Source organism: Balaenoptera physalus (assembly GCF_965194825.1).
Source record: "Balaenoptera physalus genome assembly, chromosome: 8".
NCBI lineage: Eukaryota > Metazoa > Chordata > Mammalia > Artiodactyla > Balaenopteridae > Balaenoptera > Balaenoptera physalus.
The window spans coordinates 19,778,363-19,794,561 of NC_138887.1; the positions used below are offsets into that span (position 1 = coordinate 19,778,363).

The following is a 16,199-nucleotide window of genomic DNA, read 5'->3' on the forward strand; positions in this document are numbered from 1 at the left end:
GGTTAAAGCAAGCACTTCACAATTTGGAACCTTTAAAAATGGTAGCAAGTCAGAAAACAGCTTTTCTGCCTAACGGCATTAGATATCACCCTTTATTGTACCACAGAGAAAAGACATCTGAAAAACATACAATTTTGAAAACCATTTATTTTGTGTGTGAAATGGTTATTAAGAAGTCTGTATAACGTTAGGATTCCAGTGAAAAGTGTTTTCACGAACACCTCCAGGGCTCAGTTGTATGTCATATAGCGCGGAGTAGCACTGAATTTGGCATAGGACTTGATGACCTTATTTACAGCTTCCAAGAAATCCTTCTCAGTAGCAATTTTTCGCCGTGCTCGGATGGCAAACATACCAGCTTCTGTGCAGACGCTTCTGATCTCAGCACCTTTCAAACAAAAAGAAAATAACAGGCTTAATTAAAGCAGCCCAAATAGACAGACCAGCAAATAGAAGCAAGACCTTTCTACCTACCAGTGCTATTTGGACACAGTCGTGCTAACAATTCAAATCTGATATCTCTTTCAACACTCATTGAACGGGCATGAATCTTAAAAATGTGAGTCCGACCCTAAAAATAGGGGAATTGACAAATATTAAAATGGAAAACAGCACAGGAAGAAAAAATTTCAAGAATCCCTTTTCTACAGTGAAATGATGTTCCCACCTCTAGATCAGGTAAGCTAAACTCAATCTTCCTGTCCAGTCTCCCGGGCCTCATCAGCGCTGGGTCCAGAGTGTCAGGTCTGTTTGTGGCCATCAGAACTTTAATGTTGCCTCGAGGATCAAACCCATCCAGCTGATTGATCAGCTCCAACATGGTCCTCTGCACTTCATTGTCACCCCCAGCACCATCATCAAAACGAGCCCCTGAGAAGACAGGAGGAAAGACACTCTTCACATCTACTCAGAGCAGCACAGTAAATCTCAGCTCAGTAAATCTCAGCTCAGATCACACCCTCCAGCCCAAGGGAACTTCTCAGTTTTAAGCAAATCCTGTAAGAACAGCCTGATTTACACAAAACTAATGAGAAAAGGACTCGTCATAGGTTGATTTAACATAAGTTCCTTTATTTTTTTTAAATCCTCTTTAAGGATTTTGGTTTAAGTCACTCAAAAACACCTCCATTCAACACAATATACTATACACCTAGACTAGGCAAAAGAATACATGGAAAGTTCAGCACTAAAATGGTATTTGAGTATATGTAAGAAAATGCCAAACTCTTCTAAATTTCTCAAAACTGTCCTTAAAAATATGGCTAAATCCATAATACAGTAGAACTGTAACAGCTTACTATCACACTGATTTGGATATATTAGAATACTCTAGGTTAATGTCAATACTCTTCTTCATTTCAACCAAAATAGCACAAGAAGAGGCCTCCATATACATTTTTTCATTTTAAAATTGTATAAATACATACTGTTGTATTAATGCATTACGTACATTATAAAATACAAAACCAGAAATTTTTAAAATGAGATTAAATATGAAGAAAAGTACCAATATTTTCTTCCTTCACCCTAATACTGTTTTATACAAAATCCATTTTGGAAGCCACAGTTTCAGAGCATCCTGATATCATAAGGCTTATTCCAGTGATACTACAAAAATGACTTCAGGGTCACAACACCGCATCTACAGACTGCAGTCAAATTATGGCCCTTGAACATTACCTACAGAATGTCCAAAGCCCACAACATCCATCCAGTCTAAAAGCAAGACTTTAGGTATCCTAACCTCAGTCCCCAAACAGTGTTAGAGCATCCACTATATTTTTTAAGACTTTTTTTGTCACTAAGTTCATTAAATAACAACTGTCTGGTGATATGACACTTCTGCAGCTAATAGGAACTATTACTCTTATAGACTGTAACAATAGCCAAGGCCTATAGTACAGTATAGAGTTTTCAAAGTCAATCACATTTATGACTGACTTCAAACGTCAAAAACCCATGAAATAAACAAGGCTGGAATTATCATTTCTTTTATAAAAGCAGCAAACTGGGGCTCAGAGGTAGTTAAAATAACTTGTCTAGATTGCACAGCTAATACTGTATTTCATCAAATCGATGAAGCCAATAATGTTATTTTATGTACACTTTATGAAAAACTACCACCAATTAAATTATGCCACAGTGCTTTCTGATCCGATTAAGTGAAGCTGTATCCCAAGTTAGGAGTTGCTAAAGTGAAAATATGTGCCCTAGGAAAGAAACTGGCAAAGTTCAAAGATAAAGACTTTGAGAAATACCAATACTATATAATGCCGCTTCTTTCCTTTATGGTGTGGCCCTACAGTTTATTAGATCCGTGACTCTGATGTGCTAAAGCTCATAAAAGAGTTGGAATTAAAATTCTGTACAAGATTAATGTATCAGGGGAACTTTACACATATTACTACAGAATTCTCATGAAACCCAGTTGTAAAGTTCTCGAGATACCATTCATACCTCCAATAGCATCAATTTCATCAAAGAAGATAAGGCAGGCTTTCTTTGTTCTGGCCATTTCAAAGAGCTCTCGAACCATTCGAGCCCCCTGATGAAAAAAAGAAAGTGTTAATTCAGAGTTGGTTTTTAAATCTTTTAAAATATAATAAGTTATACTTCAAACTTTTTAATATTCCTAACAGTATTCTCAACCATTATTACTGAAAGCTTTTTCAGGAGGACTGAAGTTTGTTACCTATTCCGTCAAATTAATCTTATTAGCTTTAAAACAATCTTAAGTAATTTCATGATTTTGTACCTATTAAATAGCCAATAACTTTAAGACCTGAAGAGGTCAAATTAACACGATTAAATAAAATAAAGGCACCATTTCAATCAATAAAACTTGAGGAAATAAAAGCATCTGATCCATCACTTGGCATTTCTGATCAATGAATTTGATTTTGATAAGGAATAAAAGTATATCTCAACTCATGCAGATCCTTTTTCTAATTCTCATTGTAAGTATACTAATCATTAATGTTTCAGTTATATTCAGCCCTAGACTTACTCTCTAATGAAAAAAACGTGTGTGTGTGTGTACATACATGTGTGTACATACACCCACACACATACACATAGACAATCTCTGTTCTCTTTCTCAAAACAACATAAAACACTGCCCCTGAAGTGAATATACTTTCGAATGCATTCACTGGGCATTACTGGGTTATTGATCTTACAAATCAAATCTGCAGAAAATGTCACCCTTCTGAGTAGGGAGCATACTGATTAAAAATGTTAAGCAGTTTTATTTCCAAATGACCACACGGGAAGGCTGGTGGCTTCTGGGCTTCTGACCTACTAATTACAATCCATCAATCAAAAAATTTCAGGTCTCAATCTTCAATGTGGAATTCCCATTTTAATTTCATCTATGCTTTATAAATCTTTCATAGAGCTACATATTCTTTGATTATGATCAATTTACTTTACCTCACCGACGTACTTCTGTACAAGTTCAGATCCAATAACTCGAATGAAGCAAGCGTCAGTCCTATTAGCAACTGCCCGAGCACAGAGTGTCTTGCCTGTACCCGGTGGACCAAAGAGCAGCACACCCTTAGGAGGCTCAATGCCAAGGTTAACAAACCTCTCTGGCTGTGATGGAGACACGATTTTTACACTTATCAATTCTCTATAATAAAAGCAAGACTACTTCTACATCAGTATTTTTAAACCAAAATTATTAAGTCCACAATTTATATACTTGATCTAAGTAAGAATTTTACTTATTCTAAGACATAAGATCTAAACTAGACTCATATTAATACACAAGGCTGAATGGCTTTTAAAGGTATTTCTATTACCCAGGGTTAACAAAACATTTTTTCCCCTAATTTTAAAAAATTACAGTGTTTAAAGAACAAAAGTATTATCTCATATTTAATAATAATATGATAATTAATATCCTAGTTTTTTCCATTATCCCCCCAGGCTTAATTTGATTCAATTAAAGCCCATTTCTTCTTGATAGCATTAAAACACATTGTTTCTTCTACAACCTATTCTAAAGGTTACGCCTCAACCTCCCTTGTCACTCTAAATAGCAGATTCTTCTTTTTTTGAATAGGCTTGATGACTAAATCCTTTTGCTTTCTCTTCTGGAACTTACCAATTCTCCACACCTTTACCCTCTACCCCATCAAAAATTTTCGTTTAGGAAAACATAAAATTTTAAAACTAATATATAGGCATAATTTTAGTGCACAGTACACAAAACGCTCTCACATCTTTGTACAAAGAAATTTAAAAGGCAAAAGACTCAACCACTTACATGAAGTAATGGGGTTTCAACTACTTCTCGAAGTTTCTCAATCTGTTCCTTACAGCCACCCACATCACTATATGTAACATCAGGTTTTTCCTCCACCTAAGAGAGGGATGAAAATGTACAACATAGAGCCACACGCTTTTGCATACTAATCCAATTGTTCTATCCAGTAGAGCAGACCCAATACCCTAAAAGAAAAATCAGATTTATAGCAAGTAAGAATTATAATAAAAATGGAATACACTGCCCAGTGTCCTAGACCCACTTGCTATATTACTTGTTATGACAGTAAGTGAGAGACAAACTACTAAAATAAAGACCGATAAAGACTTCCTCATCTGAAAAATTGTTTTAAAAATTTTGGCAACTCTTCAATACATACCCACATATTAATATTTTATTAGTTAAAAGTTTCAACGTTTTTTTGAGATGGATGCAATTAGTCATGCCATTCCTTTTCCCTCCCATAGTTTCTTACCTGCATCATGGTAACTGTTGGGTCAATCTTAGGAGGCAGTGGAATGTGAATCTGATACTTATTTCTGTCCACACTAAGGAGGTAAAAAAGAGCCTCACCAATACATTCAAAAAATTTACTGAGTGAATTATCATGTGTTCTATATACATTATTTACATTAACTCACTTAATCCTCATAACCATCCTAGAGCAAGTGCCTCCTCCACCTACACCATGTTACCTTAAATAGACCGGCAAACTCAACTCTACAATTCTGTACTTAGTTTGATCATGACACTTGAGGGCATAAAAGGCCAAGTGGGGGTGGGGAGGTCAGGAAACAGATGCAGCAGCAGCAAGGCTGTCCAACTGCAGCCCTCTCCCAGGCTACCCCGGTACTCCATGGCACCCAGTTCACCCATTCAGAAGCAAGCCAAGGGTGTGAACGTGACATGGCATCTTCAATGAAAGACGAGTATTTACTGCAAATAGAAATCTTACCCAACTCTCATCCCTTCTTCAATGTCTGTAGGTGCAACCTGATCACTGAGGTCCACCACAAACTTGGCAAACTGCTTCACGTTGATAATGTACTTCGGGTCCTCCGAATCAGCATTGATTATCTTTGTGCATCTAACATGGCAAAAGGCTTGATTAGAGTAAGGAACCTGAACCACTAATAATGAATTCAAGTAACTAGATTCTCTCCTGGGTATGCAGTACACTAATAAGCAGGTGTAAACTAGAACTGCAGAAACTGGGCCGCTGTTAAGGATCCTTCTCTACAGAATATGCTCAATCCCAAGGGTCTGCTCAACTTTAGCCAAGCCATAAAAATTTCAAAAGATACATTCCCCTGGAAAATTAAACCCAAATATTTCATCATTAAGTTCTCTTTACCAAGGGGGAAAGTGGCGGGGAGGCAGGATGGTGGTGTGATGAATTGGGAGATTGGGATTGACATATATACACTAATATGTATAAAACATAACTAATAAGAACCTGCTGTATACAAAAATAAAATAAAATTCAAGGGCTTCCCTGGTGGCGAAGTGGTTGAGAATCTGCCTGCCAATGCAGGGGACACGGGTTTGAGCCCTGGTCTGGGAAGATCCCACATGCCGCGGAGCAACTAGGCCTGTGAGCCACAATTACTGAGCCTGTGCGTCTGGAGCCTGTGCTCCGCAACAAGAGAGGCCGTGATAGTGAGAGGCCCGTGCACAGCGATGAAGAGTGGCCCCCGCTTGCCACAACTGGAGAAAGCCCTCGCACAGAAACGAAGACCCAACACAGCCATAAATAAATAAATTAAAAAAAAAAAAAAAAAAAAGGCTGAATCCTGGTAAGAACAGCGAGCATTTTGCGTTTAAATTCGCCTTCATCCCACAGCCCTCTCCCCAGCTCTGCACAAGACTTGAAAGCCAACAGCCTCACAGCCATGGTAGATGTGAAAACAAGCAGCCTTCCTGGGGGAAGGCAGGGACAAAGAACTGGAGCTCCCCAAAAGCCCAACCCCAGAGAACTACTTGACCTGTCTGGCAGCTAGCTGAAAAGCTCCGTTCTCAGGGCTTGGTTTTATTTGACCGGACTCAGAGCTCACTGTCTACACACCCCCTGCCCACAGGACATTTACTGGAAACAATCGGTGGCAACTGTTTAACATCAACTGTCTGAGGCGCATTTACCAGTTGGGGCTAACAAGAGGCTGACCAAAAAACTTCAAAGAAAAAACAGCAAGGAACAGCAGCAGTAACAAACCCTGGGGAAAAGGGAAATCTGAGTTCCAGAACTGACGTTATTTAAAATGTCCAGTTTCTATCAAAAAATTATGAGACACAAAAAGAAAAATATGGCCCATACATAGGGAAAACAGTACATAGAAACTGTCCTTGAGAAAGCCTAGACATTGGTCTTACTAAACAAAAACTTTAATCAGTGTCATAAATATTTTTTTGAAAACCAAAGGAAACCATGTCTAAAGAATTAATGGGAGGTCTGAGAACAATGTCTCACCAGAGAGTATCAACGAAGAGAGAAATTAGACTGGAATATAATCTGGCTATTAAAAAAAAAGATGTTCTGATACAAGCTACAACGTGAGTGAAGCTTAAAACACTATGCTAAGCTAAAGAAGCCAGAAAAAGGTCATGCCTTGTATAATTACATTTATATGAAATGTTCAGGACAGGCAAATCCATAGAGACAGGAAGTAGATGAGTGGTTGCCAGGGGCCAGTGAGAGAGGGGAATAGGGACAGTTAATAGGTACGGGGTTTCTTTTGGAGGTGATGAAAATATTCTGGAGAGTAAAACAAAGTGTCAAGAAATGCTGGGGCAAGGGGTAGGGTGGTGGTACCTTCACTGAAAATGAGGAGAGTGTGGAGGTGAGAGGGGAAGGGTGATTAAACATAAGTGAACCTGCCACTGACATTCCCTAGCCCTCTATCTCCACTGTTCTTCCAAAATACTGGAGATTGGAGACAACACGAGACTGAAGACAACTTCTCTGGGAAAAGTGACCATCCAAATGAAAAGATCTAAAGATACTGACCCTGAAGGCTCCCCAACTAAACATTCAACCATATAAGCTACAGTGAAGCTTGAGACAGACATGCCTCACTATTGAATCTAGAGCTTCTATCAGCTTTTTGGTCTCCCACTAAACAAAAGCACAAAGTAAGATTACCAGACATCTAACATAAAAGACAGACACCAAGCAAGCAAAGAGGAAAAAAGCATCTTAGAGGAAACAGAAACCTTCCAGTTATCCTTAACTTCCTTAGACATGACAGCATATTACAACCATGATATGAGAACAGGACAACACAACATATGCACTGAAAGAAAGAAAAGCTCTTGGAAATTAAAAACTTAAGTGAGAGGGAAAAAAATCAATACATAGACTCAAAGTTAAGAAAATCTAACAAAAAAGTAGAACAAAAAGACAAAACAAAGAAAAGCAGGAGAGAAAGATTAGCATTTCCAGGAGGTCCAATATCCCTGTAATAGAAGTCCAGAACAGAGGACCAAGAAAATGGAAAGAAACTATTTACAAATAAATAGTTTCAAGAAAATGTGCACGCTGAAGGACATGAGAGCGCAGCACCACAGCTGAGAACACACCAACACCAAGGCACGCAGCCATGGAATTTCAGAACACTGAGAACAAGGGAAGACCCTACAACTTTCAGAGGAAGAACAGGTCACATATACAGGACTGGGAATCAGAATGGCTTCAGACTAACAACACCGGGAGGCAGAGGACAATGTAACAATGCGTTCAAAATTCTGAAGGAGAAGAATTTTCTATCAGCCAAGATATTTCCAGACATATGTGGTCTCAAATGGTACCTCCCAAATGACCCTTTCAGGAAGCTACCAGAGAATACAGGCCACCTAATGAGGGTGTAAAGAAATCAGAAAGAGAAACTCGTGATACACGAGCAACAGGAGAGAGTCACAGGGAACCTCCAGGGTAAGAAGTCACAGGATGCTCGTGATTCAGCAGGCGTTCAGGGCAACCAGTCCAAACTGAAGCAGGTCAGAAAGTGCTGGGAAAGGCTTGCTCAGGAAGATGAACCTGAGAGAATACCTGATGCAGCTGATGCACCTGAGGTACACACGAGAAAACCTGACGGACCTAATGCATCTGAAGAACAACTGAGACGATCGGGAAAAACCGGGGGGTGGGGGGTTGAGTTAGTTATATACATAGACAACAAGGCAAATGAAAAAACGAGACAGTTAGGGCAAGGAAAACAAAAAGTGGTCGAAGAAAGGAAAAGTAATCACAGTTTACTAATGGCTCTTTGTGAATAGGGTTTACTTAGCCATAATTATGAAAACACTAAATATGGATCTAACCAAAATTTTAATATAATTACATTATGAGGCCATAAGGATGAGAAGGACATGTCTTTGGGATGAAGGTAGAGGAAACAAAGCAAAACAAAATCCTCATCTTTCATGGTGGGAAAACCAATAAACACCACCTGAAACTAAAAAATCAAGAAGAAGTGATCTACAATATACAAAACTTGACACTATCCATTAGAAATAGACAGGCAGAAACCAAAATAACCACCTAAAAATTTTGAAAATAGGTGTCTCTAGTAAAGAGGAATTAGGAAAAACTGTTGTTACAGAACTATTTAACTCTTTAAAACCATGATAAAACTAAAAAGCAAATAAAGGAAAGCATGGAAAGACAGAAAAAGGAAAGGAGGATAAGACGAAAGAAAAATAACCTGTAACTGTATTAAAGAGGCAAAATTAAAACTTTCAATAATTAGAATAAAACACAGGAGAACATGTTTATAATCTTGGAATGGGCTAGGCCTTTTTAAGCAACATTAAAACCCAAAAGGTATAATGACAAAGCTAACATATTTTATTTACCGCCTAAAAAGTTAAAACAGTACAACAAAAAGTACCGAGAAGTTAAAAGTCAAGTGAGAGACTGAGAAAAAATATTTGTAGCATATTTAAGAAAAGATTAATATGTACAATATATGAAGCATTCCTAAAAATTAACAAGAAACAATCCAATGGAACAAAACATGAATGGTCAAAAAAATACAAATGTTTAATAAGTATAAGAAGTAGCTATCATACTACTAATCAGCACGACACAAATTAAAGTGAATTTTTTTTTAAATTTTTTTGCCCAAATGGCAAAAGTGTAAAAATCAATAATTACAAATCTTACATTGATCAGGCAAATATGCATTTCCCTCAAAACCTTTGGGTGAGAGTGTAGACTGGCCAAACCACTTTTTTTCACACATTTTCAAAACGATAAATGCCTCTGTCCCCATAATTCCACTTCTAGTAAGCTATACTATAGAAACGTATGCACATATGTAGAGAAATATTTAACATGAGTGTTCAGTCCAGCACTGTTATCATAACAGAAATTGCAAACAACCCAACACCTACAGAATATTATGTAATTTTTAAAAAACAAGAGAAACAAGAAATAAAAAAGGTACATCTATAACAAAGACAATGAAAGATTTCCAAAATACGTAGTTATATCTAAAAAGAAAACAGGACGTTTCTTTGTATGTAAATATATACGTGAAGACGCACTGCAGGATTAAGAGGACCAAATCATTTTCAGTAGTTAGACGGGAAGGAAGGTTTTCATATTTTGCTCTGTATCTGCCTGTATCATTTGAATCTTTTATATGATTATGTCTTCACCTATTTCTTAAATAATTGTTTAAAGTATAAAGTTTTAACCCCAGATACTTTTGGAGAAAGCTGCATTTACTTGGAATATGGCATAAAAATTCTTTACGAACTATTACATTATACCCAAGACTTGAAAAAGTACCTGAAAGTACAGATAAAAATAAATTTCCACAGAGCACTATGCGTACCTCGCAACCTGCAAAGGCTGTTCACTCTGGAGTGTTTGCTTATCGGCAGCCAAATCCCAGAGTGCTGGTGGGGCCAGGCCAGTGTCAGACTCTTTAATACCTACGTAAGGAAAGATTACAAAATTCACTGGGCTGTAACGCAAGCTTTCTCACCCCAGCACCACTACCATTCTGGACTGAATAGTTTGCCGTGGGGGGCGTCCTGTGCATTCCAGGATGGTCAGGAGCGTCCCAGCCTCTGGCCACTAGTCACTAGCGCCACCTCCCCCTTAAGTTGGGAGAATCAAGAATGAGTCTAGATGCTGCCGAATGTCCTAGGGGGATGACCCCAGTTGAAAACCACGGCCCTAAAGTAGTCACAGGTCAAAATGTGATGCGATGCCATCTTTGACATTTTTTTGTGCAAGTCAAATAGTATCAATATAAAACTTCACCACTCAAGTTCCCAAAAAGAAAAGTTTCCGACTACTAGGCCATAGCCCACTTACTTCAAGCAATACCATGTGAGATCATATTTTTATTCAAGAAGAAATTTTGACTTGTTTATTATAGTCTACTGAACTAGCTTTGACCAACAGAAACAATACTTACTTAAAGGATGTTTCTTAATTGCTTAAGCATTAAACTTTCTTGTAAAAGGTAATGAAAAGAGATTATTAAATGAGATCCAATTTCTTAACAGATAGGAAGGATAATAAATTTTTTAAATCTGTGATTCATGGAAGAGTGACATTTGCATTTCAGCTCCCTTGATATAATCAAACCATTACCCATAAAGAGGGGAAACAGAAATAAAAAATATACATACCCGTGAGCTCATTAATTTTCTTGAGAAGTTGTTGAATGTCATCTTCAACCTGTTTGATTTGCCTAGAGTAAGTGCTCTGACCCTAGGAGATAAAGGTCAGTTTAATTAGAATATCAGGATACCAACAATATATTAAACTATAAACAAAAACTTTTAACAGTTACACTTGTAATAGCTATTATTGTCCTAAAGCTTGTGAAATGAGAGTAGAGAGAGGGAATCTATCATTTTCAGAACTATTCCTGAACCAATATATTCCCCTAACAGGCAACACACCATTATGCAAGGTAACAAATGAAAATCATGCCTGAAATTATCTAAAATTCAAGTCCATTTCTATGCATTAAAACTTACCATTTCAGATCTAATTCATTTTCATACATTTTAAATATAGTAAATTATTTCAAATATCTTTCAATATAGTACCGCACTTTAATTACAAATAGTACAAAGATAATGTATAAGCTTAGACACACTGAGTATTTACTCTCTGATCTATTCTAAATAGAAACTGTAGGTGGATAACTTTTTTCAGTGAAGATTAAACAGCTGGACAGTCTCTTCCAACTATTCTGGAAGGCCAATACCAACAAGAGTCCTTATTTCAACACAAAACATCTATATTTTGTAGACATTGAAAGGACTTACATAAGTTTTCAGCAAGGCAATATCCCCCTCATCCAGAGCTAAAAGAAAAGAGGTAATACATGAAATTCAAACAAAAGAAACTAGAGCTTACGATTCTTTTCTGTTCAATTCAGATTGCATTGAGTGAGAAAAACTGTGAAAAGTTGTAATGATATAAACACAACCATCAAATAGTTCCTGGACTCGAGGAACTTTTATCTAACTGGGTGAAGGCAGATTTTAAAAAGTACATAACATAGCTTCAAAGTGATATGACATAACAAGAACAGGGAGCCCAAAGAACAGACTTTGAGATTCAAAACGACCTAAGCACTAGTCCCAGCAAGGTCATGCATTTGCTAAGTAACCTTGGAAAAACCATTTAAGTTCTCTGAGCATCAGTCTTCTCACCTGGAAAAATGTTAGCCTCAGTGTTGCTCTAAAGATCCAGTAAGACATGGAGGAAGAAGCACAGAAAAATGCTACACACATTAGTCGTAACTGTATCCAAGGAATAAATTTGTTAATATAGTTATAGAATTACAACCTACCCAGAGAAATACCCAGATGAAATGTTACATCTCTGTGACTAAATTTTACACTAGGTGACTGAGTACCTCTTTCAAGGGAAAAGAGTGAGATGAAAGTGGAGAGGAAATGCTCCTTCTCTGAGGGGTGGGTGGATATTAAGAAGAAAGGGTGCTAGGAGAGGTTGAAGTTGTTTAGGAAGGAAAGACAACAAAAAACCACCATAAGAATGTCTTAAAATAGCCTATAAGGAACAAAAGAAAACAGCATAAAGATAAGGCTTTTACAAAAGGGGCTACTGGGAAGAAATCATGAACGAACGTGCTGCGGGGAAAGGGTCAAGTGGTATAGTCTGTAAAGAGAATAACCCAGCAGTGTCTATAAAAATTACAACTTCATTTCTAAAATTTACCCTACAGCTTGTGTTTGTGCATGTAGTAAAGAGTTATATTAACAAGGTTATTCATTGCTCTACAATAGCCAACAGACGGGAAGAAAACGCAATGTCCATCAATAATGATTATTACTGAATACCCAATCATTTGGGATACTATACAGACCACACTAACTCTACATAATGATATGAACTTATATCATATCATTAAGATTTTTTAAAAAGCAAGATGTACAGCATGTTACATATATGTAAAAAAAAAAGAATATACGAACAAACTTGCTTGTATGTACACAGAAAATGCCTAGAAAGATGAGGCAAAACGGCAACATCAGTTGCCTCCGTGGATAAGAGGGGGCCGGGGTCACGGATGAGACACCTTTCCATTTATCTTTTTCGCTTTCGTGTTTTGAATCATGTGAATTAATTATCTAGTCTAAGGAATGTTTTTTAAAAAAGAAAATTATGTCTCAGGATCCTGGCTATACAGTGATAACAGCAAGCTGTCACTTGAGGGGGAGGAGGGACAGCCAAGAGGGTCCAGGCGACCAAGCACCGCCAGGCGGGGAACTTTTCAAGGCCTGCAAGGCCAAGCGGGGCGCGTGACTCCCTCAAGACCTGAGAGCTGAATGTGAATAAAAATTTCGATCAGCGGGAGATGAACACAGGACGCGGGGCTGGTAGAGGGAGACGGAGAGGACAGGCCGGTCAACCCGGCTGCCGCACCAGACTGAAATCACTAGCGGCACAAAAGCGATGGAGCGCCGAGCAAGAATCCAAGCCCCCCATCCCGAACCCCGGGCCAAGACTGGTCCTGCCCCGGCCCGGAGCTCCTGCCTACGTCAACTGACCTCGGATGGGCTTGTCGTCCTTCTCATCTTCTTTGGTTTTCCGCTGATCTGCACCGAGGTAATCCGGCATTTTAGGAGATCCAAGGACCTCAGCTTGCTGGGTGATTACACAGCACCTTCCTCGCTTCCGGTGGCGCCCCCGCCTTTCCCTTCCTCACCGGAAGTAAAGCCGGCTCCGCGGGCCCTTTTGCCCCAGAAACGGGCGGAAGAACGCCACGGAGGAGACGCGCTGCGGCGGGAGAGCAGCAAAGGGGAGTGAGAAGGTTTCGCTGTTAGGAGGGAACGTCGCTCTCCCTTAGCCGCTCACCGTGGCGAGTTCCTTGAGCAACAGATTGCAAGATCAACTCAGGCTCAGGTCGCAGAGTTTAAATCCTGCTTTAGTCATTTAAACTCTGTACTCTTGGGTAACTTCTTTAATCCCTGTGCTTTAATTTTCCCCTTGACCTCACAGCACTGTGGATGCATTAAATAACAATGTTTGTAAAGTACCTGGCTTATTCGATACGCAATGAGTAGTGACTAGATTTATAAATAGAGTGAAGGTAAATAGAAGTTGTTCACTAATTTGACAGTAACAAGGGATGAGGCGGTAAACGGTTTCCATGTTTGACCCTGCTGCCAAAGAGTGGTACCATCTTCAGATACAGGAGAGCCAGAGAAGAGACCAGGTTTGAAAGAAATGAATTCGGGAGATGAGGAACGGAAGAGAGCAGTTAGACAATTGTAGAAGTTAGAAATGAAAAAAAGAAAAAAGCCTGACCTTTCTGTACCCAGTCAGCAGTGAAAAGGCAACCTACAGAATGAGAGAAAATATTTGTAAGTCATATATCTGATAAGGGGTTAATATCCAGAATATATAAAGAACTAAAACTCGGGAATTCCCTGGCGGTCCAGAGGTTAGAACTCAGAGCTTTCACTGCAGGGGCCCAGGTTCAATCCCTGGATGGGGAGCTAAGATCCCACAAGCCTGTGGAGCCGCCAAGAAAGAAAGAACTAAAACTCAATAACAAAACACAACCCAATTTTTTAACTGGACAATGTACTTGAATGGACATCTCTCCCAAGAAGTTATACAAATGGTCAAGAAGCACATGGAAAGACGCTCAGCTTCACTAGGCCCTGGGGAAATGCACATCAAAACCATGAAATACCACCTCATACTTGTTAGAATGGCTATTATCAAAAAAAAAAAAAAAAAAAGAGTGCTGGTGAGGACATGGAGAAGATGGAAACCTTGCGTTCTGCTGGTGGAAATGTAAAACGGTGTAACCACTGTGGAAAACAGTATGGCAGTACCTCAAAAAATTAAAAATAGAATTATCAAATAACCCAGCAATTCCAGTTCTCGTTATAGACACACAAGAATTGAAAGCAGGGTCTCAAAGAGAAATTTGTACCTCCATGTTCATAGCAACGTTATTCACTATAGCCGAAAGGTGGAAGCAACCCAGTCAACAGATGAATGGATAAATAAAATGTACATACAATGGAATATTATTCAGCCTTAAAAAGAAGAATTCTGGCACATACTGCAATTGTGAGGACATTATGCTAAGGGAATAAGTCAGTGACAAGAAGACAAATAGTGTATGATTCCACTTATATGAGGTACCTATAGTAGTCAAATTCACAGAGATAGTTGAATGATGGTTGCTAGGGACTGAGGGGTGGTGGAAATGGGGAGTTGTTTAATGCATATAAGAGTTTTAGTTTTGCAAGATGAAAAGAGTTCTGGATATTGGTTGCACAACAGAGTGAATGTACTTAGCACTACTGAACTGCACAGTTTAAAGTGGTTAAGATGAGAATTTTATGTTATGTGTATTTTACCACAATTTAAAAAAAATAACCTTCATGCTCTTAGAGGTTATGGTGAGAATAATTGGGATAGGTGTGAGAAAAAATTATTAAGAAAGTGGAGTCAGGTTACCTTGAGCCTTAGAGCTTGTTTTAACAGTGGTTACAGGTCAGGAAGAGTTTTAGGGTGAGATAATTAGCTTAGTTTTTGAAATGTCAGTTTTGAAGTAACAATTTTGTCATGCAGCAGATACACAGGCCAATTCAATGTATTTAACAGTGAAAATGTAATTCCTAGATAATAATTTACTAATTTCTGGTTCTCTTTGCAGAAGAGTGGCACATCAATTCTTCTCTTTTGCACAACCTATTCCAGATACTGTGTATGGAGGTGGAGGATGGGAGGTGGAGTCTGTGAATTTCCACCCACTGGTTTCTTTTTGCTAATTCTTGCATTTGACCTCAGTCCTAGAAGGAATCATACAGCAGAAGTATAATTGATTTTATTAAACAATTAAACATTAAACAGTTAAGTCCCAGAGTCCTGTAATTGGGAATATCTTGAAAGAAACTTCATGCTGCTAGAGCAGGGTAAAATAATTGCTGGCCTTGGATTAGAATCTAATACTACAGAGGGGTTTCTTCTGTAAATGATATGGGTATTAAATGCGATATCCCAGGTAAATTAGTAATAGCACAAACGTTAGCTCCTATTATTATTTAGGTAAACACAAACGCATTACAGGTTTATGTACAGAATTCTCTATGAATGTATATACTAACAGTTATTCTCAATACTAATTCATACACATCACTCTATTTATACAAGTACAGCTACTACTAAAATCAACGGTTCAATTCAAACTAATAAAGTAGTAGTTAACTTAAAAAGGAAAAGAATATAGTAAGAGCTGCTATAGAAAATCATGTCCTACGTATTCCATATCCCACCTGGACGAGGCAAATAATCCTTTTTACCAGGGAACTGATAAACCTAGGAACCTTTCATTCGTGGATCTTGGTCCCCACCCGGATCTGAGTCAGTGGGACCTAGACAGCCGCATACGTTGGCGGGGGTGGGATT

General features: G+C 38.4%; 1 protein-coding gene across 1 annotated transcript; it reads right to left on the bottom strand.

Moving 5' to 3' along the window:
* Positions 1-129: 129 nt before the first annotated feature.
* On the bottom strand, positions 130-13,477 carry PSMC2 (proteasome 26S subunit, ATPase 2). Its single transcript, XM_082473609.1, has 12 exons — positions 13,319-13,477; positions 11,567-11,604; positions 10,919-11,000; positions 10,111-10,210; positions 5,229-5,360; positions 4,749-4,821; positions 4,274-4,369; positions 3,433-3,597; positions 2,458-2,545; positions 668-870; positions 475-571; positions 130-388 (listed from the first exon to the last, which is right to left on the bottom strand). The coding sequence occupies exons 1-12, from the start codon at positions 13,386-13,388 to the stop codon at positions 231-233; spliced, it is 1,302 nt and encodes a 433-aa protein (XP_082329735.1). The 5' UTR covers positions 13,389-13,477; the 3' UTR covers positions 130-230.
* Positions 13,478-16,199: the final 2,722 nt, after the last annotated feature.

Coding starts and splice junctions, on each gene's coding strand:
- PSMC2 (XM_082473609.1), bottom strand. CDS start 13,388: ATGCCGGATTACCTCGGTGCAGATCAGCGGAAAACCAAAGAAGATGAG. Junction 11,605..13,318: donor GGACGACAAGCCCATCCGAG/GTCAGTTGACGT, acceptor CTTTTCTTTTAG/CTCTGGATGAGGGGGATATT. Junction 572..667: donor TTAGCTTACCTGATCTAGAG/GTGGGAACATCA, acceptor CCCTATTTTTAG/GGTCGGACTCACATTTTTAA.